This window comes from Parus major, chromosome 1 (genome assembly GCF_001522545.3).
Source record: "Parus major isolate Abel chromosome 1, Parus_major1.1, whole genome shotgun sequence".
Taxonomy (NCBI): Eukaryota; Metazoa; Chordata; class Aves; order Passeriformes; family Paridae; genus Parus; species Parus major.
Window position 1 is genome coordinate 105,048,803 of NC_031768.1, and position 24,086 is coordinate 105,072,888.

Below are 24,086 nucleotides of genomic sequence, written 5' to 3' on the forward strand. Positions count from 1 at the left end.
TATCTGTATTTTAACATTTGCCTTCCTAGACTGGAGTATTTTTTTTTAAAAGAGATGCTCTGTAGGTCTCTCTGAATAGAATGTTTGTGTTTTATTTAAAGTCTTGTAATACTGAGCTACATCCTATGCCTATTTAGATAGTTTGGTTCTGAAGTACATAGTATTTACCAAAAATCAGTTGGAGGTTGAATTTCTACCTCTGACTGAACAACCCATGAGTAAGAATACTTAAGGATTACAGAGGGTATTTATCTCTTTTTCTTGGCTAACTACATTTGCATTTCCAAAAATTGTCCAAAGGAATGGGACACAATATTCTCCAGTATTAGCAAACACTATTTGTTGGCCTCCTCTTTCATTTCTTTCAATCATCACAAGTGGTCACCACTCAGCAGAGTCAAAAATGAGCAAAAAAGAAAAAAAAGGTGCACTAGACAAGATGTGGAAAACAAACAAACAAACAAACAAATAAAAAGCATTAAGTACTGCTATATATATTCACCACTGAAGTTTATCATCTAAACTTGGTCAGCAGTCTAGCTGTACTTAGGTATTCAGACAGAAATGTTGCAAATGGAGTAAAGAAGCCCATCTCCAAGTGTTCTCAATTTCTCTGCCCTATTGTTTTGTAACACAAAGAACCCTGTCATATACTCTTGCACCATTCATTCCTTCATTCACAGGAAAACTAGAATCCCATATTCCTTCTTTCCTTCCAATAAAGAATACTTTGTGTCACATCCCTCCTTCAAAAGATGGCTCTGAAAGAAAACTGCAATTCTCTTGCTGAGCTATATTGTGTTTCACCCACTGGCTTTCAAGATCCTTTACAAAGAAGATGAAAATAATTTTCCCTCCCATTCAAATAAGGAACTTGGGAGAAAAGGTGACCTATTCAGGTATGGTCTGTCAGTCGACTGATGGAGTGGGAAAGTAGTTCTCAGCCCAGAACTAGAGTCCTGCCCATGCAGTGATGCAGATCAATGCAGCAAACAGTTCAGCTTGCCAGAAACTCAAAACCACATGGCAAACTAACAGCTGCATCATAAACCCAGAGCCAAAATTTTTGAAAATCTGGGAGTGATTGAGGAATTTGACCAAATTTCAGCATAAGTCTCCATCTCCTAAAAGTTCTCCCTGTTAGGTGAAATAGATTATCAGAGTAGTAAAACATGGAATGTTTCTAGTTGATTCACAGGTTTTGGTTTTTTTTTTACATTCATGGAGAAAACAGGAGACAGCAAAACACAGATCTGTCCTAGTAAGACTGACATCACTTAGCATGCACATGCCTTAGAAGTAAAGAATAAATATCCAGCACTTCCACACTCTAAACCTGTTTTCCACATCTCAAAAACAATATTAAAATATTTTTCTCTCATGTGAAATCACTTCTTGAAGGAACTGCCAGGAAGGAGGAGAGAAAGGCTGTTTCACCTGACTCCCTTCTCTCCGCCAGAAGATGGCTGGCTGAGGGTTTCCAGTTGCTTCACACTGGAAAGTCACCGTTCTTCCCAGTGCAGCTACCTGGTCTCGAGGCTTCACAACAAACTGTGGAGGCTCTGAAAGGAAAACACCAGAAATAAATAAATCACACTGCCAACAGCTGATTTGAAAGAACAATTTGCCTCCTGAGTTTTAATGGTATAAACCAGAGCAGCTAAGTTTCTTTAATAAGGAAAGGCAGCACAAAGACACATCAGTCTCTAACAGCCACAGCTTCAGCATCACTCAGATCATCTTTTCTGTGTCTGGACCTCCCAATTAAAACTCTGACTGTGCAACATGTGCTTTTAGTGCTGACCCAGTGTACAAGGAAATAAGTCCCACCAGCTTGATGAGACAACTTGCAGAGCAACAGTCGCCAATACAAACAAATCTGCTACAATTTGGTTTTAAAGGAGGACTAGGGCTGCAAGCCAGAATGTAGAAATATTCGAGGGACTACTGGCCCAGAGGTCACACTTTGTTAAGGGCTGCAAGACACACTTCTGAGTAACTATGAATTCAGGCTTACACACACAAAAGTCATCATCTCTGACTTAGGAAAGCTGAGGAAAGAAAAAGCCCTTAAGTGCTTATATAAGAAACTTTTGATGTAATTGTGATCTCAAAAAAACTTGAAGTCAAAAGCTCAAGAAATACCTTTCAAATTATAACCACTTAAAATCTCCAGTTCAAACACACTGAGAAGGAATGAATTTAAAGGAACAGCAGAGCTAAATGTCTTCCTCATTTACATACGAAAGAACATGTTCAAACAAAATATATATGCAAATGAAGGCAAATTTGAAACATCTGCTCAGCCTAACATTATAAATACTGCCAACATTGTTTGATTTATACTGACTTCAACAACCCCTTCATCCAATAGTAAGTAGAATGTCAAAAAACCGTGTCAGTCACATTAAAAAAAAAAAACAAACCTAAAAAAAAGCCCAGCAGAGATGGCATTAGATACCTTGGTGATGTTAGCACAGAAAAAAATCTAGCATGTTCTATAGGCTGTTAACTTCTGCTTCTTGAAAAATGTGCATTAAATCAAAGCCCATTTATTTATTAATTTCCAATTATTTCTGATCATCTGCCTACAACTAATTATGCTCTTCCTCTTCTTTGGATTGAGAATAAAAGGCATGTTTTGTATCTGACTTTGAGAAATCAAATAATTTTGATATTTGTTTCCTTTTTTCCCCTTGTGAACATTGATGCTTTCACCAGATTTTCCTTTTAAAACAGTGTAAAATATGTAATGCAAAGATGTGTTTTATAAACAAATAGTAGTGGCTTTATCTAGAATAAATTCAATAAAATTAAAAAAAAAAAAACCCAAACAATTGCTTTCAGTGTTCCTGTGGGCCAATTCTTGCAGTTATCTGTTCCCCATGCCTTGTGTCTGCTCCCTGGTGAGTTCATATCAGAATATATTCTTCCTACACCCCTCCTGCTTTGAGAGGAATTTTTGAAGCGTTACATTATTGTCTATATTTAGATGCAAATGTTACCTTTCCTAGCATTTCCTCAGATGAGAAACTATGCAAGGCGAAGCTAAGACTGACCTACTGCAATTAGCAGACTTCAAAACATTTAGCTCTGAAACGTTCAGCCAGCACCTTGGAAGAAGATGTGGGAAGACTCTGACATGACAGCATTTGGAAGGGAGGGAGAACTGGCTGGGGATTTGCCACAGGGTTGTGAGGCATGGCAGGGAAAATGGAGATGAGGGTGAAGCACCTTTGTTAGGCTGCTAGATTCTAGTAACAAGAATAAATTTAGCATACAGTTAAATTTAGGGCTCAGCTGGTTCTGCACTAGCCTGTGACACAATGCCACACAATATGGAACTGGGGGTTTCTAAACCCTGTGCTGGTGCAGAGGATTTATGAGGTTTCAGATTCCATCGATCTCAGGGACAGGTACAACTACAAAGAGATTAAAATGGTTCTGACCACTGGAGAAATAGCTGATGGTTGTGATTATAGTACCTCAAGATGACCATTCAGGGACTACTTAATACAAAAAGGAAGGGGGATTTAAGTCCTATAGGCAGCCATGGTAGAATTTATAAAATATAAATGGGTACATCTCCCTCTAAGTATTATTCTAAATACATATTTTGTATGGATACTACTCTTAAAATCTATGCATATTGCCCATATGTGTATTATTCTAAATCTATAGACATTAAAATAAATAATAAAAAACTTATTAGCTTCAATGTTAGAAGAATTAAACAGGGTTAAGTGAAACTATTATTAAATTTCATTCTATGTTAACTGGGAACCTTTTCACTTTTAGTCTTTTTTTTAGCATCATTTTGATTCCACACCTTGGGTAACATACATGTGGTACATAAGGATGAGACTGCAAAAGATGCCAAAATAATAAATACCGGTAAGAAAAGAACAACTTTTATCCTAGTAACCTTTTAATCAAACAAGTTTTTTTTAGCACACTTTGAAGTTCAATCCATGCAGTTACTGAAGAGAGGAGACATCAGGCTTTGGCTTTGATACATCACATAAAAACAGACAGAAAATTTGCAACCCATTACCTTTCTCTTTGCCATTAAGTTACCCACACTTCATGCGGAATTTATTCTGTTCGAGGTGTCTTGCCAATAACAAGTGAAAGATGGGAGCTGAGTGGTTGGAGGACATGGAAGGGGGTGGATGGAAAGGGGAGGAGAAGTTCCCGTCACAGTGATACGATGACTAGAAGATGGCCAATAAAATTTCAACTTACCAGACACAACTAAAAACAAAAACAAAACAAAAAGAAAACATGGAATAAATAAAATTGAACAGACATGAAACAAAGCAAAGAATAAAGCAAAATTAAAAAAAAAAATTAAAAAATGGATCCTTGGTAAGGACCTTAGAAAGCAAACTCATATTCTGATATATGAAAAATAGGTTTAGAATGTTGAACAACATTTTTACATTCTGAATTTTGAGCAGCAGTCTATATCAAATACTGAAAGTAGGTGGTAGAGGGAAACAGGTAACAGACTGAAATGCCAGCCAGGCACTCTGGGTTCTACTCAAAGATTTTCTAATGAACTGATGTGTACCTTGAGTAAATTTTTTTTTTTTTACATTATCATTATTTATCTGCATTAAGATCTTTCTACGGTAAAAATAAATTAGAGACTCCACTAAATATCAATCTGCAACATCGCTGAAATGGAACAATAACATTTAAAGCACCTAAAGCATAAAACATTTACATTTCTAAAGCATCCAAACATTTACATTTCTAAAGCATCCAAACATTTACAAATGGAACATATTTTTCTGAAGCTAGTATCTATTAAATAAGAAAGTTTATTAAAAAATTACTAATTTGTTAAGGCATTTAGGCCACACACAAATCTCTGAAGTATAGGATTGCTGTGTCAAAGTCATAAGGCTCACTCTTACATGTAATAAGTAAATGCAAATTAAACCACAATTAAAACTAGTTTAAAAATATTCTTAACCCTTTTCTTTGTCCCCCAAACCTGAATTTCATTAAAATATTCAAGAACAAACATTTACTGCAAAATGTTAGAATTTTCAAGAGAAATGATCAGTGGTAAATTATCAAATATTAAATTATCCTTCAACCATAGCTCAAAATTTTCATAAACTTTGAAATGGCTCAAATCCTGGTAAGGTAACTTTGCTTATAAAAGAAAGGCAAGTTAGGAAGTATTCCAACCTCATATCAATGATGGAAAGAATAATAGATTGAAAATAAAAAGCCAGAAGTAATGCATTTTGAAAGTATACACAGATACTGACCAAAAAAAAGATAAATAAGATAATAAAAAAAAGTTAATATTGATAATTACAGCGAAAGTCAAAAAAATACATAATCATTTAAATGCATGCTACACTTTGGTCTTATCACTTTATTTTGAGAGTAAACCAGCTCTTGTTCAGCATGGGCACATTTTCATATAGAACAACTAAGCACGCTGAATTCACCATCCTCTGATAAACACGTGCAGGAAACCAGTAATATCCACTTTGCCAACATTCATTAGGCATGAGGAATCCTGGCCTCCTGTTCTAATAAATGCAGAGGACTCCAGGTGTATTACAAAAATTAAGCAGAAAGAGAATCAGATAGAATACAGGAATTTGGAACATGTTGAAGACAAGAAACTGCAACTGCATATGCCAAACCCAGATGAACTAGATTTGAGTTTTCTAACAGATATTTTTTTTTAAGGAAATTATCTCAAAGAGAGGAAGTTTAAATGACCATTTTCCAAAGGTTTGAGTTTTAAAGAATTATTCTGGATGTGCATTAGCCCTCTTTAAATGGTATTTTTCAAAAAGAAAATCAGTGTCCATTACTCTGCTCAGATTATCTGTAAGTCTACAATTCCTAAGAGGAGTAGCCAAGAAATGCTACACACGAATTCCTGAGAGAAATCTGCTCTTCCCCAAGATTCAGCCCCCAGGTACTCTTGTTTGTGTGTTACTCTGTATTTCCCAGTAACCACTGCTTTTTAACTGAAAAGTTCTTTACTGAACTTGCAATTACAATCTGACATGCTCTGGAATTAGAAATTATTCTCCACAAAACACAACTCACTGTACATGAAATGGCCTGATAAGAGACTTAATGGAATGCAATTCGTGCACAGAGAAAGCAACTCTAAATTCTTTAATTTGCTGAGTAGTGCCCAGAAGAGGAAAGTTCAGCCTTCTCAGTAGCAATGCAGAGCTGCTCAAGTCCTCTACTGAAAACTCACTGGAAAACACCTAACAGATAGAAACCTTACTTGGGTGCTCAGTTACATTTCTACAAATTAAATTAACTTCTAAGTGCTCAATTTCCCCTTTTCTTTTTATTAGACATTTCTTACTGTAGGTCAAAAATAACCCTGTCAAGCAAACATATTTTTTTGCCCACCTGTGAAAACAGAAGGGATACTGATACATGAAAATAAATCCCTGTAGAAACAGGGCATCACATTGGTTGCAAATCTGTGGAAAGGGCAAAGGGTGAAGTTTCATAGAAAAATTTGAACAATTCTGTCAGAGGGATATCATGTGGTTTAAAAGAACAACAATAATAGCAACATCTACAACAAAGACCACATTCTTAGTTTGATTTGCAGGCTACTGATATCTAAGGTTACTAAAACTGAGAAGCAAATAGTTTTTCCTCTATTACAGCACATTTTATTTGACACCACTTTCAATTATAAAGTAAATTAATTTTCCCTATGTTAATCATGACTTTTCACATAGCAATTAGGTGGAATAACCTGTTTGTAAAGACAGGAAGTTAGCATGTAAAACCACAACTACCAAAGGAATAATATTTTTGCCTTTCATATAATTTCCTTGACATGCAAGGCTTTTCAGGGAAGACGTGTCCAGTCACTGAACAAAAACCAAAAGAAAAGTGGTTTCCAGTCTAGTGACGTGATCTTTTAATGCCTTATTCTTTCCAGCAATCCTATCAACCTCACTGGGACTATTGGTATCATTAAATCCACTCACAGGAGTAGGAATTTGCAGTTTTAGGACTTAAACTACAGCCTAGTACAGTTGCCAGATGTTAATGGAGCAACTATTACATTTGACAGATGTAGTTTTGCAGGTTCACATGATAATCAGGTTGGACCTCGGAGGTCTCCATTCCAACCTCCTGCCCAAGAGGGTCAGCTGCAGGGTCAGTCAGGGATTGATCCAGTCAGGGCCTGAAACATTTCAAGGAGTAACAGTGCACAGACTCTGGCAGCCCACTCTGCTGCTTGGCTGTCCAGCCAGTGAAGAAATGCCTTCTCATATCCAGCCCCAATCTGCCTTGTTTCAACTTAAATCCATTGTGTCTTGTGCTCCCTCCATGCACTGCTGGGACGAGCCTGCACCTGTCCCACCCTGGGGTCTCATATGAGACCTCAACACGCTGTGTGCAATGCCTGCATCTCAAAAGACACATTTTGTAGCTCTCCTCACAGAGCTGAATGCAAATGCTGATCTAGTGTTTCTCTAGAACTCACTGGTTTACTCATATTCAGAATAAAATATTACAGTGTTGTGTCCATTTCTGAGTCTGCCATTAGGCAAGTTATAAGCTTCAAGTAACCCATTCTTGATAGCTTGGTAGTAATTATCTATCTCAAAAGGACTAAAATTATAGAAATTTTAATTTATGCATACTAATAGTATACATATATATATAAATATATACATAACCATGTATATTATACATACATGCATATATAAATATATAATAATATATATACTAATAACATATAAAATATATAAAAGATGCTTCTGAGATCTTAAGATCCAAGGCAGTACTAAACTACTGAAGAGTATTTTGTCCAGCTTGTTTAATACTCATTAGGCATTGTTCTCACTGTTACTATTTACAAGTATCTTCCAGGTGCTTAGAAGATATCCTGTTGTTTAACTGGCACAAGTTGAGTACCTTTGATTGAAGCTCAGTGTGCTTAACTTTTGATTATTTAAAAAACATCTTCATGCCTTCAAAGACTGCTAGACACTAATAGAGGTTATTATGAAAGAAACAAGAAAATATATCTCTACACCAGAGAAATTAAATAATCCCAATTTTCAGGCCAATATTTACACACAACAATCAAGCTCATATCCCAACTTTAGCTTCTGTATTAATACTTGGTCATTATGACTAATCTAGAAAATGGCAGTCACAACGAAATTTGGATTCCTTTCACGTAATTTTGTGATACATTGATCCCAGTTCAAGTGAAGTGTATCAGAGATTTCATGTGCCTGTAGAAGTGAAGTGGTAGGAGATGGGACAGGAGTATGTGCAGAGACGTGCTGGAGTAGACAGTGGAGTGAGAAGCTGGAATTTCCATTGGAATTGGCTGGGTAACAAGCCAGACTAGAGAGTGAGAGGGGAGAAACTGCAGAGTTAGCAGCAGAGATAGCACAGAGATTGCTGTGTTATCTGTCAGGGAGCTGAGATTTAGCTGTTTGTCATCTTTATATGAAATAAACAGGTGAGAAACCCACAGTTTATGACCTCTATCTGAAATGCATTGGTACAGAAAATTTGAGTATTATAGTCACATGCAGAGGAAATGTAAAAGTCTGATTATGTTTTGCAAACTGGTCAAATTCTGACTTTTCATTCCTTAAAAAATAAATAAACAAGAAATCTTGAACAATTCCAAACAAAAACTCTGCAAAAAGTGGCCAACATCTATTCAAAAATGTTTTCGATTTCTAATCCAGCTAAACTCTGAAATCCAATCAAATACTTTTTATGTTCAAATATATGAATGAGGACTATTGAATACCTCCCTGCAACACGACTACCAGATATTTATGTTGGTGTTTTGCAAAAACTATTATTAAAGGAGATAGTTTAAGACAATGTGCCATGTTCCATTTCCTATCTGGTGATTTGTAGGCTATTTGTTCTTATCAAAGCAATCTGAAACTCTCAATATCCTTGATATGCACATCTCTCTGCAGTCATTTGTGGGAAGTATCACTTTCTACAGAGAAATAAACAAAAGCCCGAATCTCTTGTCATGAAAAAAAAAAAAAAAATGCTGCCATTCAGCTGCCTCCTGGCTTCAGCCTGTGAAAAATACATGAAAATAACACCAGGTACAGTACAAAAGAACTGGGGTATATCACTTTTCATCCTCCCTGGACTCTCTATTTTCAGCTGTCACTTCTTGAGAACTAAATACATATAAACACAATTCACATTTTCCCGGATTTTCTGCTAAAGTTCACATTCATGTGAGACCAGCCTGGGCCACCCTTAGTCACCACGAATGTTTTCACAGTACACGGTCCCAGAGCACCAAGTTTGACACAGTGCAGCACAAATGTCTGAGGAAAGGTCTCACAGTCTGGCGCCAAGCACGCCACAGCCACAGAGCTGAGGTAAAATGTTTACATGAGATTTTTGATGTCTCAAATCAAAAGTGATGACTTGTAACTCCAGGCCCCCAGCAAGGGAGTGATTGTGGTTTATTGTATTTATGTTGAGTGGAAAAATTCTGTTTTAGACTGCTGTTGATTTGTCAGATAGGCACTTCTTAAGTTAAAGGAACAAGTGACTTCAACAACTTCAAATTCACCAAATCTAAGAAGACAAAAATCTGATTGGAAAAAAAAGAGATTAATTATTTTCTATAATTGTAATGTGAAGAATGAAATTAAGAAAGAAATAGGTGACTTGCTAGTTGGAAAAATAGTTCTGATATTAAGACCACCTTTAGAATCAGCGAAACACATAAAAATGTTTCAGGTTCCCAGACAGAAGTTAACATGGGCAAAATCTCAGCATCAATTAGGTGCTGCTTTCCTCAACACTCTTTCAAAGAATTTTATATTTTTTTAAAAATTTGTATTTCTTTTCTTTTTTGTTTGTTTACAATTGATTCACATTCCCTCTCCCGTCTGAACACTGAAAACTGGTCAGGTTACCCTGGTTTCAGCTGGGATAAAGTTAATTTTTCTTCTTAGTAGCTTATGTAATGCTGAGTTTTGGATTCACTATGAGAATAATGTTGATAACACACTGATGTTTTGATTGTTGCTGAGCAGTGTTTATCCCAAGTCAAGGGCTTCTCATGCTCTGCCAAGTGAGGAAGGATACAAGAGGCTGGGAGGGAGCATGGCTGGGATAGCTGACCTGAACTGGCCAAAGGGATGTTGTATGCTACAGAACATGATGGCAGGTATTTAAACTGGTGATAACCAGGTGGGAGCTGCTGATCACTGTCCAGGGGGAAGTTGATCATCCTTCAGCAGGTGGTGAGCAATTGTACTGTGCTCTTTTTTCACTTAGATTTTATTTTTTCCTCTCTCTTCATTACTATTACTGATTTTGTTGTCATTAGTATTATTAGCATATTTTGCTTTGTTTCAATTATTAAAGTGTTCTTATCTCAACCCAAAAGTTTCTGGGTTTTGTTTGTTTGTTTGCTATTTTTTTTCTGATTCTTCTCCCCATCCCACTTGGTGGAGAGACACTGAGGGGCTATGTGGTACTCATTTGTCAGCTGGGGTTAAAACCATGACATGTGCTGGGTATGGCACACACCCATACATAACATACATTTTGACACTAACACAGAAACAGACTGGCTGGAGTTTATGCCCTGCAGAAAAAGGGCCACTCTCAGGGTACCAAGGGACTGCCACCTGCACTGGCCACCGTGCACTTCCTCCAGAAGCCTCCAGACAGCTGCAGTCTGGGAACTTGGTGGTCACAGCACCCTGACACTGCCTCTGAGCATGCAGGGTGGGATATATGCTCTCATCCTCAGCACATGGCACATGCCTGGCAGGCTGGATTTAGCCTGTGCCTCTGAACTGGAAACCCAGAGGAAAAGGGCTGGCGCCTGTGTGCACTCAGGAGAGCTGAGTGCTGCAGGGGAAAGTGGGCTGACCAGGAAAAAAGGCGTGTGTCGCTCCTTGGTGCTGACAGAACAGACAAAGCTTTGGAAAAGTATGTGCTTCTGGAGCTGCTGCACATACCAGGGAGACAGACAGGCCAGGGTAAGGCTTTGGAACACCCCTAACACGGATGTCATTACACATGCAGTGTGACAGCTCAACGTCACCAACTCCAAAAACAATTTTAGATATGAGCCTCAAGCACCATGGATCCAAAATCAGTGATTCTCCATCCTGCAACAAGCAGGAATGTGCCCTTCTCCCAGCTTTGCAGTGGGAGCAACAAGCATTTTGTTTCGAGAGTTTGTTGTTTCCCTTATTTGCATTAAAATGTCTCAAAACTTCTTTCTTTTCTTTCTTTGGTGGTTTAAACTTCACCCTCCGCTGATGAACACCACAAGATCTGTGCATTAACCAAACCTCCTGCTTGGGTGCCATTCTCATTTCAAGAGCAATCAAATGGCATTAATTCCCTATGGATTTCTGGCCATTCTGAGATTTAGGTTAAGCTGAGAGGTGTTTCCTTCCTCAGCTCTGATTCAAGAGGCTGGACAGTAAAATCTGGCTCAGTTTCAGCTGTGTATCAGTCATGTAACTATATTATTTTAATGTCTGATTTTCAGAAGGTAAGGAATTTTCCCTTTAAAAAATCAAGATGAAAAGGGCTACACAAGAGTGAATGTTTGTCAATGTGTGAGGAACCCATTGCAAAAATTTGTGGGAAGACAACAGTGTGTGAAACGTACTCATATCAGACCCTATGTTTGCAACTCATACTAGCAAAAAATTGAGATAGATCATAATCTGTCCTCCTGCAGGATTCAATGAAGATTTCTATGATAAAAAATGAAAAACGTGGGAAAAAACTTTACAATGCAGCCTTAGAGATAGCACTTCTTAGGTTAATATACATAGTACACAGTTTAAAATGTGTATAAATCCTGTAGTCACTGCCTTGAGGTGACAAAAATCTGGAGGGTAGAAGACAGAGAAGGAGAGAGGGGCATTTAAGATTTTCCAGAAGTTCCTCTCCTAGACCACATTTCCCCTTCCTTGCTCTGGATCCTCCTAAACCACACTATAAACCAAACATAATTTAGAGAGCACTCTTATGACGAGTCTAATTCCATCTATTTAAAAACTAGAGTAATGTGGTACACTGTGAAGTCCTGTTTCCCAGGCTTCTCTTTTCAGAGACTTGTCTTCCCCCGTGTTTTAAATTAACTGATGTAATTTTAGGCACTGCTGCAGTCTAAGTAGTCGTGGCTACAAATATTTATACTAAAGCCTTTTAAAAGAGTGAAAAAAGAGGAATTTTAAATAAACTGTGCAGAAGTACAAAAAGATTATGATAGATAGATATAATTTGAAGAATTCTTAGGAGCTTCCTACTGCATTTTTTGACTTATAGTTGAAGATAGTAGAGCTGAAGAGGAAACTGAGTGTGACTTTTTTCCCCAGCTGTTTATGATAGCACAGAGTACTTCTTGGAAAGGAGAACCTGAAATCCATAGCAACCTTCTTACAACAAGTTAAAGCAATTTGTGAAAAGTGTCCAAGGCCCATGATCAACGGATACCAACACACACTAAAAATGGAAGGACAATAAATCTCTGCAGTGCAGTAACCTGTGATCATTAAAAAATGTTGATTTGGGCATGCAGTACTCAGTGAGGAACAGTCTCAACTGAAATGTATTATTTCAACAGAAACCTGGATTTTTTTCTCATGGGGATGCCATACCCCCCACATAGAGACAACCCAAGTCTACAATAACACCCCAACTTACTTTTCAATAATAGTAAGGAAGCTAACTGTGAGATATTAAAAAAAAAAATAATTATAGGTAGCAAAAAAACACCCCGGTAAGAATTCTATGCAAGCCAGACTATCCACCACGCACCAAGAGATTTTACTGTCATGGAGGCAGAAATGGGAACAAGATGCTTTAGGAAACAAGGATGATCTGCCAAATTAAAATAAAATTAAAAAATTGAGGGAGACTTAGCCTGGTTTTCATACAGTTCTCTGTCAAAAGATGATAATGCTATCAAAAGGTGCTGGTAGTCTGAAAGGGCCATCAGACCTTGATGGTGGAAGACAGCTTTGTTTTTATTTCTTTGTCCTGTTTCATATTTAAAAGGATAAAGAAACAGTCACCCCAGACTCTGGGAATTAGTGTATGGTCATAGGGACAAGAGGAGCACACAAATAGCTCCTGCAGAAAATGATAATTTATATTTAACAGTTCAGCCTGAACAAGGAATTCTTTTCCTTACACTGGAAAATTCTGCTACTGAGCCTACAATGCAATCAAGTCCACATATAAAGACAGCAAAACTCTTTATTACCAGTTCTTGAGTTATTCAGCACCTAGCAACAAATCATTTTAGTGTTCAAACAAAACACAGTTCATAGTAACAAATGGTACTCAAAACAGCTTATCAAAATAATGTTTGAATGGACTGTTATTCAGCATTTTTAAATTCTTTGTCTTAAGACTAGTTCAGAGGTTAGTGATGAACTAACATGTCAGTTTTTGAACTAACAAAAGTAAAGGACTGGACTGCAATCACTGTATTACCCACAGGGTATGAACTAGGCAAAAATAAAGTATTACCTTTTTACAGATGTTTATCATAATTTAATAAAGCCAATGTTTATTTCAGAATGAACGAATAGCAGGAGTACTTTCTGGTGAATTATTTCTGAATAATAATTAAAATTATTATTCCTTGCATGCTAGTTTTATTCATAAACCCAAAAAACTTCAAACAACTTGTGGTAAAATTCTACTTTGCCTATTCCAAAGTATGAATTATTTAAACGTTTTCTTTAGAACAGCAGTCACAGTAAGTCTGCAGCAGTGAAACCTGAAACAAAAACAATTGCTTTTTCCACAGCCATGGGACTTAGGAAATTTCAGGCACTAGAAAAGAGCCTTCAGATTTTCTTTGCTACTTTTTTTTTAATTGAGTGCTGAAGTATGCTACACAAACCTTCTTGCTTCAACTCTCCGCACTGAGTGATTAAAATTTTTGAGAACTATACAGTAAATAAACCCCTTCCAGCAGTAAAAAGCCTTTAGCTTCAACTTATTTCTGTAGTAACATTTCTCCAATTATTTGAATGCCTGTTCTACATGCTTAAAAACATCTGTCTCAAGTCCTTGTTTCAAAGCATCAAACTGGAGGAAGGAATCTCAGAAGTTATTTGTTATTTTCCTGTAAAATACTGTTGTCAGTGTTGTGAGGTTCTATGTAAAAAGTCAAACCAAACCAAAAGAAGACAACATCCATTTAGCACTTAAAAACCATGGAAACAGTTATTTATTAAAATACTTACAGATTCCTTCTTTTACCCATATTTTAGAAATGCTTCAGGAATCTTAGTGTTCATCACTTGCATCAGTAAGACAAGAACCTTCAGGGCTCTAATCTTTTCTTTAGACAGTTTTCTCATTTCCTGCTGATTAACTTTTAAGATTTCTATTCTTTCACCAGAAATTGGTGGCAGTCAAACTCCTCAGATCCTTGATAGAAATCTGACATGCCATCAGGGTTTACTGCAGTCATTAAGAAGGAAATGGGCTCTTTAAGCTATAGAAATCACAGGAGATGGTCTCCTTCATTCAACCTGCCAAAAGTTTACTAATTAAAAAAAATCCTGAATTTTGTTGGACAATCATTATTCTTCCTTCCTTTTTCAAGGGACTGAAGGCAGAATATGGCATCAAATCAGTTCTTTCGAAAGAAGAAATACTGATTTAAAGAGAGAACAGGAAGACAAGTTCAGACTTAAATCCAAATCCTAGTTTTAAAATTCCAGTGAGAAATTTAAAGCCCTGAGACTGTGAAGGGTTCACTACAATGCACAATAATTGCTGTATATGTCAACAGCATTTCTGTAACCTCATACAATTCTGAATTTTGTCTTTCTTATTTTAATGCTTAATGCAGTTACACTTACAGCCAACTTAAAATGTGTACCAGCAGCCTGACACAGTGGAAACATTTATGTGGTATCAGACAGATGAAAGAGCAAATCCCATTCCTTTATCTCAGCCCTTCCCAGAAGCCTTATCAAATAGATGTCTTTTACCTGTGTGCCTTGAAGCTACCTTGCACAAAGAGGAGGTGTAAGGAGGAGGAAATTCCAGACCTGAGGCTTGTGCCACCTTTTCAGATTAAAATTCCTTGTCAGTTGATTTGTACAGCAAAATCACAGCCAGGAGTCACTTATCAAAAGTTCTACTCTCTATCTACCTTGCAGACAAGCTCTGTTAACCCTAAAATTAAAGACATCATAATCTAAAAAGGCTTGGTATCAGAGATGCCAATGTAAAATATGAACTGGCTGGTACAATTTCCATAGGAATTCTTCTTTTTTCCTGCCAAACAGATAACACTGAATGAGTTTAGTGCCTTTGAATGGCAAAATTTACATTTTACAGCCCAGTCACCACTGCAGCAGGTTTAGGTGCAGGTTAGGCAGGGCCTTGTACCAAGTATTGCACACTCCTCCAGAGCCACCACTTGGGTAGCAAGAACTAAGAAGAACTCAAAGATTCCTGTTCACTAGTAATCTGCTGCTGACTGACCACAGCCACCTACAGCCAGTGTTGGTGCCACTCTTGTGAAGTCCTGAAGTCAGCTGAGCCACTCGAGCTGCTGCTCCTAACTCCTGCAGAGTCTCATCTACACGGTCACTGCTGTGATGGTTCCTGGCCAGCTGCAGAGCAGGGCTGCCACTGGAACCATAACTTACACCTGTGTGTTTCAGAGAGAACAGCTTGCTTCACCAGAAATTATACACTTCTTGGAAAATTAGATGTCAGAAAAGACAAACTGAGTACTGCAAATGGGAGTAAAGCAAATGGAAGTAGGTGAGAATATATAAAACCTTTGGTTCGTAGATTTGCTTGAGCGCATTTTCATGGTCAAATGTGGAATTTGCAGATTCTTGAAGATGCCCTAATTCCATTCGCATTAATGGTAAAATTAATTGTCTTTTAGTACTGAAGTTCTGAAGTGTGCATTTTTGGTAATTTTATGTGTTTTAGCAACATTGTTTTCAATTATATAAGTAGTAATGAAATATGCAACATTTTATTTCCCACAGTCCTGCTTTGTGGCATAAAACTAAGCAAGTCACATAATGGAAACCTACACAAAACACAAAATGCATCTTGCATATCAATCAAATACATAATACAGTATAAATTCAATAAATATATCCAGCTTGCTTAGTGCTAGAGCAAGAGAGAAGTCCATTGGTTCCAGTGATGGCATATTTTTTGCCATTTTTTCCTTTTCTGAAGTAGATCAGCCCCTTTGTGAAACATAATGTGTTGGCAAAATATAATGTATTGTACTCTGGGCTGCTTCCTGGCATTATGTATTGACTGAGGTATTTATTTAATAATTAATCATCTCCTGAATGAAATGCTTCCACATGTATCCAGCAATGTCTCTGGATGCCTTACAGATGCAGTACACATTGCTGCAAAATGAAAACAGAGGGTCGAACTCTCCAATTTTAGGTATATGGAAACAACATCAGGATTACATTTCCTTAACTATTTAATTTTCCAAGGAGACAATAAGATAACTTGACAGTTTTAGGGATGGAAATGCTTCTAAGCTGCAGGAGTAAAAAACTAAAGGAAGAGTTCAAACTTCACTACGTCAATACAGAACTCCAAATCTGGTTTATGAATATGGCTCAAGTCACAGTAAGAATACAACATCTGTATGTAGGAAACACTTATGATCCCCAAAGTTAGGAGCCTGTACAGAAGAGAACAGTGATTCCAATAACCAGCATCTGTGACGCCAGTGCCATGAGCAGGAAGAACATAAAAATGCAACTGATATTCCCTCCCCTCTCTTGTATTTTCTACAGTTAACAGTTTATTACACAGAGAGAGGGAGAGCTGAACTATCTGAGCTGACAGTTCCTAGTCCAGGGACGCGGCCTGGGCCAGCTCCCAGCTCAGAGGCAGCGCTGTGGCTCTGGCTGTGCAGCATTCCCGAGAGCATTCCCAAAACAGGGAGCCCTGCAGGGCATGCATCATGCATGGAGCAGGGGCAGGGCTGAGCAGGAGGAAAGGGTCCTGTGGGATCCAGGGCAGCTCCATGTGAGACCCAGGAGAGCTGTTCACCACCTCCCATCCACACCTCCCTGACAGCTGCGTATCTCAATTGCCCTGGTGCTGCACGCTCCACCTTTCAGTGCCCCAGATAACCCTCCACAGGAGAGAGCACACTCGGGTCAGCCACAGTGTGAGTGGAAATGATGAGTAGAGAAGAAGATAAATCCTCTGAGGCCCTGAAGAGCACTGCTTGCAGCCCTGTCTGCTGTGTGCCACGTTTCACTCCCTGCCACAGCCCCACTCTGCAGACACTTGACAGACGGGGACTGTCCCTTTCCTGACACGGACACACGTCTGGGGTCACCACTGACAGCTCTCATATTCCTGCTCTGCCACAGGGGCTGGCACAGAGACACCACAGCCTGTTGCTGAGATACTGGAGAGGAAAAAACCCAAACCAAAGCTCCACAAATAACCCTAACCCGCTCAAACCCACGCCAAACCCTGTCCTTGCACATTGCTGAATTTAACATGCCTGCACAGTGGCAGCTGTAATAATGTCTGAGGCTGTGACTGGCAATGCAGCCCTCTGTTTACAAATAGGCAACAAAAATAACTCGATTTGGCACAGCACAACACACATTTACTAAACTCTACAGTCAATAGATCATGGGACAATAACCAAAAGTGCAGAGAAGAGTTGTCAGTTGCATTCTTTAAATTGCCCAGAAAAAAATCTCCATCAAATCATAAAAAAGCTACGAACCAACCAAAAAATTCAGAGCTGTGTGTCCACAAACAGTCAGAGCAATCTTAATTTAGTGCTGTAACACCATCAGTCTACTTTTCTACATGGTTAAAAAGCTGGTCCTAAAGGAAAAAAAAATGTTTTAACAAGGCAAGAGGAGGGAAAAAGAGAAGGCAGAAAAAGGAGGAAAAATGTGAAAAAATCTGAATGGAAAATGCATTTTCTAGGGGAGTGTTTTTTCCCCTCCCATAAAACTTGGTCTCTTGGATACGCTAATAAATGGATTTTGATCATAATTTATTTCATTACCAACTACAAATTGTCCCTACACATTACAGCTTCTCACATCAATCCCTCCTACGAACACATTAGTGCAGACAAATGGCTCAGGAGGTAATCCATTCTCACTGGGAAACAAATTATCCCATAACAGTATCCTCAGAGCAGAGCTGCCACAATGTAAATATCTACTGTGTAATACAAGCACTTTAAAATTAGGATCTTGATGAATCAGGACTTTCTTGTTCCTTAAAAATACCAGTTTATTATCAGAAAGATCTCACTCAATTTCTAACATCTACACAACCCATTTTATATCTATTTGCACCATTAAGCTAAATGGGATTTCAAGTATGTTGTTGCTTACTATTTTGAATAGGACTATGAAAGATTAGGGCTACCAAGAGTTAATTTCCAGAAATGTAACTGCTCAAAAAGTCATTAAAGCAAATTTTCTTAAAAGTAACATTTTACAGGATTAACAGTTGATTTAAGATGTGACCTTCAGAACAAATCACCATTTAAGAAATAATTCAGTCTTTTTCCTTTGAATAAACTGTACTTGCTGCTCACAAGTTTATCCTTTATTCTACAACACTGAACATGAGAGCTGGTTATTTTAAAAACATAAGGTATGAGTTTTGATGTATAAACATCACGGTGACGAACAAAACAGAACATCTCAAAATTCTTGGTTTTATGAGAGCTTCAACAAAAGAATTCAATACTTTGCTAACAGAGGGACACCAAATGTTTCTGGTGGAAAAAGGAGAGCAGCTTAAGGACAAGACCTTTCCTGTTACAGTAAATGTGTCAAAATAGAGGTCTGTTACCAAATAAAATACTTTTAAGCCTATACTTCCCCAGAACTCCATAATGACTAATTCCCACTGAACAGAGAAAAGGACAGAAGGACCATCAGTGACCAGAAAAAAGCATCAGGATGACATCATTGCCTGTCTGCTAGCCAGGAAAGGAAGAGAGGGATTATCTGAACAGTGAACATCTGGATTGTGTATATAAAGGCAGTGAAGGATTTTTATACATATTAGTTCACTGAGTTCCACTGAATTTTTATCTTACAAAGAAACAGTAGTGCTACGATACGCTTTTATAATGAAAAAGCAACAGGAATTCCAGTGGTCTGGGTTGGTGTATTAAAAGATACACAAACAGATTTATCATTCACTGCTTCCCTACTACATTTAATTGAAAAAACTTGGCAGATACTTGAACTTGCAACTCTTTCTTTTTGAATTAAAACAATGCAGCCTAGTAACACTGACTGCTTTCTGTGTTTCAGATACAAAGATTTCAAGTGACTTGATTCTGAACTTGAAAAACAGAAATTCAAAACATACTCAGTTCCCCATCCCACTATTGTAAAGACTGCTTAAAAAAAATCTTATATGTGAAGTGTTTCCACTTCCTCAGAATACAACTCAAGCCAAATTTGTATTTTCACATTTTTTTATCTCTAGAGCTGAAGTACAAACAAAATCAACTTTATTCTAGTACAACTTTATTCAAATTTATTCTTTGCAAAGAAACATTCTTACCTTGAACTGTTAAAGTTGCTGATGCCTCAGCTTTTCCAACCATATTTTCTGCAACACATGTGTATGATCCCATGTCTCCTGCCATAACTTTCCTGATTTTCAAGGTATGATCATCACGGATTTCATATCTTTAAATAGACATAGTAGTTAACAATGAATAGGAATAACAGGACTTTTTACAATTTCTGTAAAATGTAAAAAACATGGGGCATTTGCTCTCAAATATTCTTATTTCTGTATTTCCCATAAGGGAAAAAACAGTATAGATACTTATAAATTGATAATGCAAAATGAAGTTTTAAAACCAAAATATATCCGAGTATTTGAAAACCTCTTCTGATATTATTTGCACATAATCACAAAGCTCTAATGCAGAATGTTTGTATTGTTAGAATTCTTTTAACAAGTAAATATAATATTTATTATTCTCCATCTGAATGATATATTTTATTAATATGGTTTAAAAGAAAATAATGTTCCCAACAAGATCAGAATTGCTTGAAAGTCAAGATAAATCATAATTAATTCCTTTATTTTTATTTTTTTTTTCTTTCCTAAAGAACAATGTGGCCTTTTACCAATTGCTTTCCTTTCATCACCTTTCTCTCTTTTTTGTATAATGTAGTCCATGTGTTACTATTTATGGTAAGTAGATTTTTCTCCTAAAAATGATAGTTTTTATTAAAGCTATAGACTACATTATCAAGAAGCTGGATTTGTTGGCCAAAGCCAACTGTTAAAGGGTTTCTTCTTTCAATCCACTCCCTTGGAAGATTTTTAAACTGATAATTGGGATTTCAAAGGCAGTAAATAAGTACTGAATCTATCTCTATATTGATCCATCACAGGATGTATTTATTTTTAATAAGGCGCTTTACTTTTTGGCCTGAATTGCAGCAATGACAAAAAAAATAAGTTCACTGGAAATCTAGTAACAAAAACATGTACAACCAAGCAGCTTTCTACATAACCAGACTACATTTTATATCCATTGCAATTCCAATTTATACTTCTTGAAGTTGTAATCTCTTTTACTATTTGTTATGCATTCACCAAAACTTTCAGTAATCACAAAAGACTCTTCAGGTGAAGAATTAATCCGTATCTGGTATTACTGGCTGAATTTGGTTATTTTATATTTGTCATGTATTGTCACAACAAAAACTTGAAAACAGGCCATTCTTAAGCTTCAACATAAATTGTAAATTCAACTAGAGCACATTACTAATTAGGAATGTTTCATTGGATCAGGCCTTTTGTACTCAAGACAAAGAAATGCTAGCTGTCAACCACTGAATCGCCCCATCATATACCAAGCCAGATGTCACAGAAAGGGTAACTCCAAGCACTGCACCTTGCTTTTGGCAGTTCCCCATCATCTTTCCTCCACCTCACTGTAGGGACTGGGTCACCTCTTGCCTCACACTTAAACTCCGCACTGTCATCCACAGTCACCGCCAAATTGCTTGGTCTCTTTACAAAAGATGGTCTCTCTAAAGGGAAAGGAAAACAAGGATTAATCCAGCAGTTCTGTGTCCAGCTTGCACAGGATCTCTGTGAGGTTGCTCGCAGATGTCAGCAGCACAAGCATTCCTTGCAACAATTTCCAGTGCTGCATCTGAAAGGCAATGTTTTCTTTCACCAGCACACATGAAGTAAAACAAGCCAAAAAACCCACTAAATGTCCTCTCTGTAGTTTTTGCTCATCAAAACTGCTGCTATCCCTGATTTAAATTGCAGGACATGGATGATCCAGGTCCTGGGTCACCAGAGTCAGATTAATGGCTGTACATTTCTTCTCAGACTTTCTGTAACAAAAGGCGATCTCAGTACAGGCAGCGTTATTATCACAGGTAAACCCTGAGAATTTCAGGAAAGGCATTGATACACTTTGCTACCTGTATCAGGATTCAAAGCTGTAGGTTGCTGGGCTATTCATACTTTCATAGTTCCACGCCAGGCTGCACTTCAGTGAGGTTTGCAAACTCCCAAGGATAAAAGTGGTTTTAAACAATTTCTGGAATATTCCAGGAATGACCCATCTAAAAGAGCAGCACCAGATGACAACAGCATGTCCATAAAAGAACTGGGAAGGTTTAATAGGAGAGTGTTTGGCAGGTTCCTTTGCCTAAGGCAGATGAACTTTTTGTCTATAAACCTGTGAAAGCTCTAAGGGAGTTGAGAAGGCAGTTGCATGTTCTGACCTGTATGTACTAAAGATATAAATATCATTCCCCTGTAACTGCAAGAGTCTGAAGCCATCGGCACCATCAGGGAGTGTGAATACCCAAAAATACACCACAAATTTCTCACAGGAGTACGAAACGACCAGACAGAAGGATAAAGAGACAATCCCATGCTCTTCATGTCTCACATTTGTGTTTGAAAAAAGCAGTTCTAAATATTACTCTGGCTTTGCAGAAATAGAGGTTCAATATTACAAAAACATAATGGTTCAAAAAGGAAATGTGAACTCAACAAAACCTTATTAAAAAAAAGCTTCCTTTATTCTCGAGGATGTCCAGACCAGTTGGTCTGAACACTTGTGTTGTAGAAAACTTAACTTTGCTGGCAATGGTAGGAAACAATGTTAAATGAAATAGCAAGTTGATCTTTGAGCTGTCAGTTCTAGCCTGAGTTCATATACAAGAAATGAGAAATAAAACAGAGATCTAGAGACATAAATCTAACTGTGAATTAAAAATATTTGTATCTTTTTATTTTTTTATCTTTTATTCTTATAAACAAACCCCTACCCTGGCCCCTTTCTTGCATGTGCTGAAAAAATGAAACCTGAATGCAAGAAAAGAATATCCAGATTAAACCTCAGAGTAGGAATAGTTTGGAGAAGAATGTCTAACTTAACTATGCAAGAGAAAAAGGACTGATCTGCTAAGTCCAGGACTGCTGCCCAACTGCAAAACCCACAAGAGGCACATTGCTCTCCAGATCATTTTCCTAAAAGAAGAGTAATGGACTTCCAAGAGTTTTTGTCTGCCCATTTATAACACTCTCATTCAAATGCAGAAATGGATAAGGGAAATCAGCACTGATTTGAGAATCTATCTTTGTCACATGATTATTTGGTACATACAAGGAAAGCTTAGCAAGGATCACTTTGAAACTTTCTAGTATTACTATTTCTGACATGCAATCCCCCCTCTGATCTAAAGCAGAGACCTAGAAACAAAAGTTCAACTTCTAAATAACCAAACCTCATAAATAGAAGATTAATGTAGAAAAGGTTTAATATATTAAAGTCAGCATATTTCTCATGCTTTTTCACACATATCTAAGTCTGAGTTGAAAGAATAAGTTATGTTTAAAAAATTTCTAGACATAGGCTGGTAAGACATTCAAAGCTCGACTTCCCCATTTGGAAAAAAAAAACCAACTTGCTAATTTCCCCAGGCTGAAAATCTGAAATACGTCTGAAAGGAACAAGAGATGAAGAAAAAGCCAGAAAGAGCTCTGCCTGCAATGCACTCCTCTTACAGATTTTTAGCAAGGGTAGTATTTAGCAAGTTCAGCCTAAGTTACCGAACAGTCCAGCCCATGATTCCCTGGTTGGCAGCAGACTAGTGATGAGCTATTAAATGGTACAGTTAAACAGGAGCCTGGTGCAAGGACTTTATTCATGTAATTACAATTTACTTTCCAGTTTAGATTTTGCTTGAATGTTCTGAAAGTCTATTTGACAATAAACTTCCTCCCCTAGTGCTTCAAAAGTGTTTTTCACAAAACCAAAGCCTCTAAAGGGTTATATACTACTTTCTCCCTGGATACTCAGAACAATTTTAAGATGGCATAAAACCTTGTTTTGTTAAGGGAAACCCTGCTTCACATGAAACTCTGAATAGGTCTTCAAGTTGCCTGAGTCCTAGTTCAACACTGTAGGGAAGACAGATAAAAGTGCCAAAGACAGACAAGACAGCTCTTAAAACTTGAATTTAACAAAAATAAATCCACCAACAATCTACTGGTACTGCAGCAGCATTGTGATGGAAACCAGTGTGCTGTGAACCAGGGCTTGGATGGTCTCATCCTGTAAAGATAAAACAATATATTTTTGCAGAAACAATCAGGCTTTCTCAAGCCTCCTCTACTTTAAAGTCAAATGGGACATATTTTTGAAGGAAAACCACCTAAGTTCTCCTGTGCTGAAGGAATATTGATACTGCACTTGGACTTACAGCTTCCCTTCTGATGTGGAAAAAAACAAAACATGCAATTTTCAGCTAAGCTCAGCTATCTTAAATGAAAACATATTTTTGGATGCTCAGAGGGACTATCAATAGGATCACTTGAACAAGCAGATCTGTTGTAGCTTTACAACACTCAGCATATGCTCCTATAAATGAAAGGATAATTATTCCAAATAGAAATTTAGGGTAATTCTGATTCTTAAGCTTCTTCTTCTTAAATTTGATTGATTGGCTTGATTAAGCCTCTTCTTCTTAAACTTGTTAATATTTATTTTGCTG

The 24,086-nt window shown here is 37.4% G+C and overlaps 1 protein-coding gene across 5 annotated transcripts in view; it reads right to left on the minus strand.

Moving 5' to 3' along the window:
• ROBO1 (roundabout guidance receptor 1) overlaps positions 1-24,086 on the minus strand; it is a 690,100-nt gene that overhangs the window by 59,354 nt on the left and 606,660 nt on the right. For 4 of the 5 annotated variants that reach the window (XM_015640442.3, XM_015640439.3, XM_015640421.3 and 1 more), the window contains 4 exons: positions 20,957-21,095; positions 19,603-19,730; positions 4,246-4,254; positions 1,438-1,562 (listed from right to left, as the gene is read on the minus strand). In XM_015640442.3, the coding sequence (XP_015495928.1) occupies positions 1,438-1,562; positions 4,246-4,254; positions 19,603-19,730; positions 20,957-21,095 (401 nt within the window). The remainder of the gene's footprint in view (positions 1-1,437; positions 1,563-4,245; positions 4,255-19,602; positions 19,731-20,956; positions 21,096-24,086) is intronic. The other variant, XM_019007725.2, reaches the window with a different exon arrangement.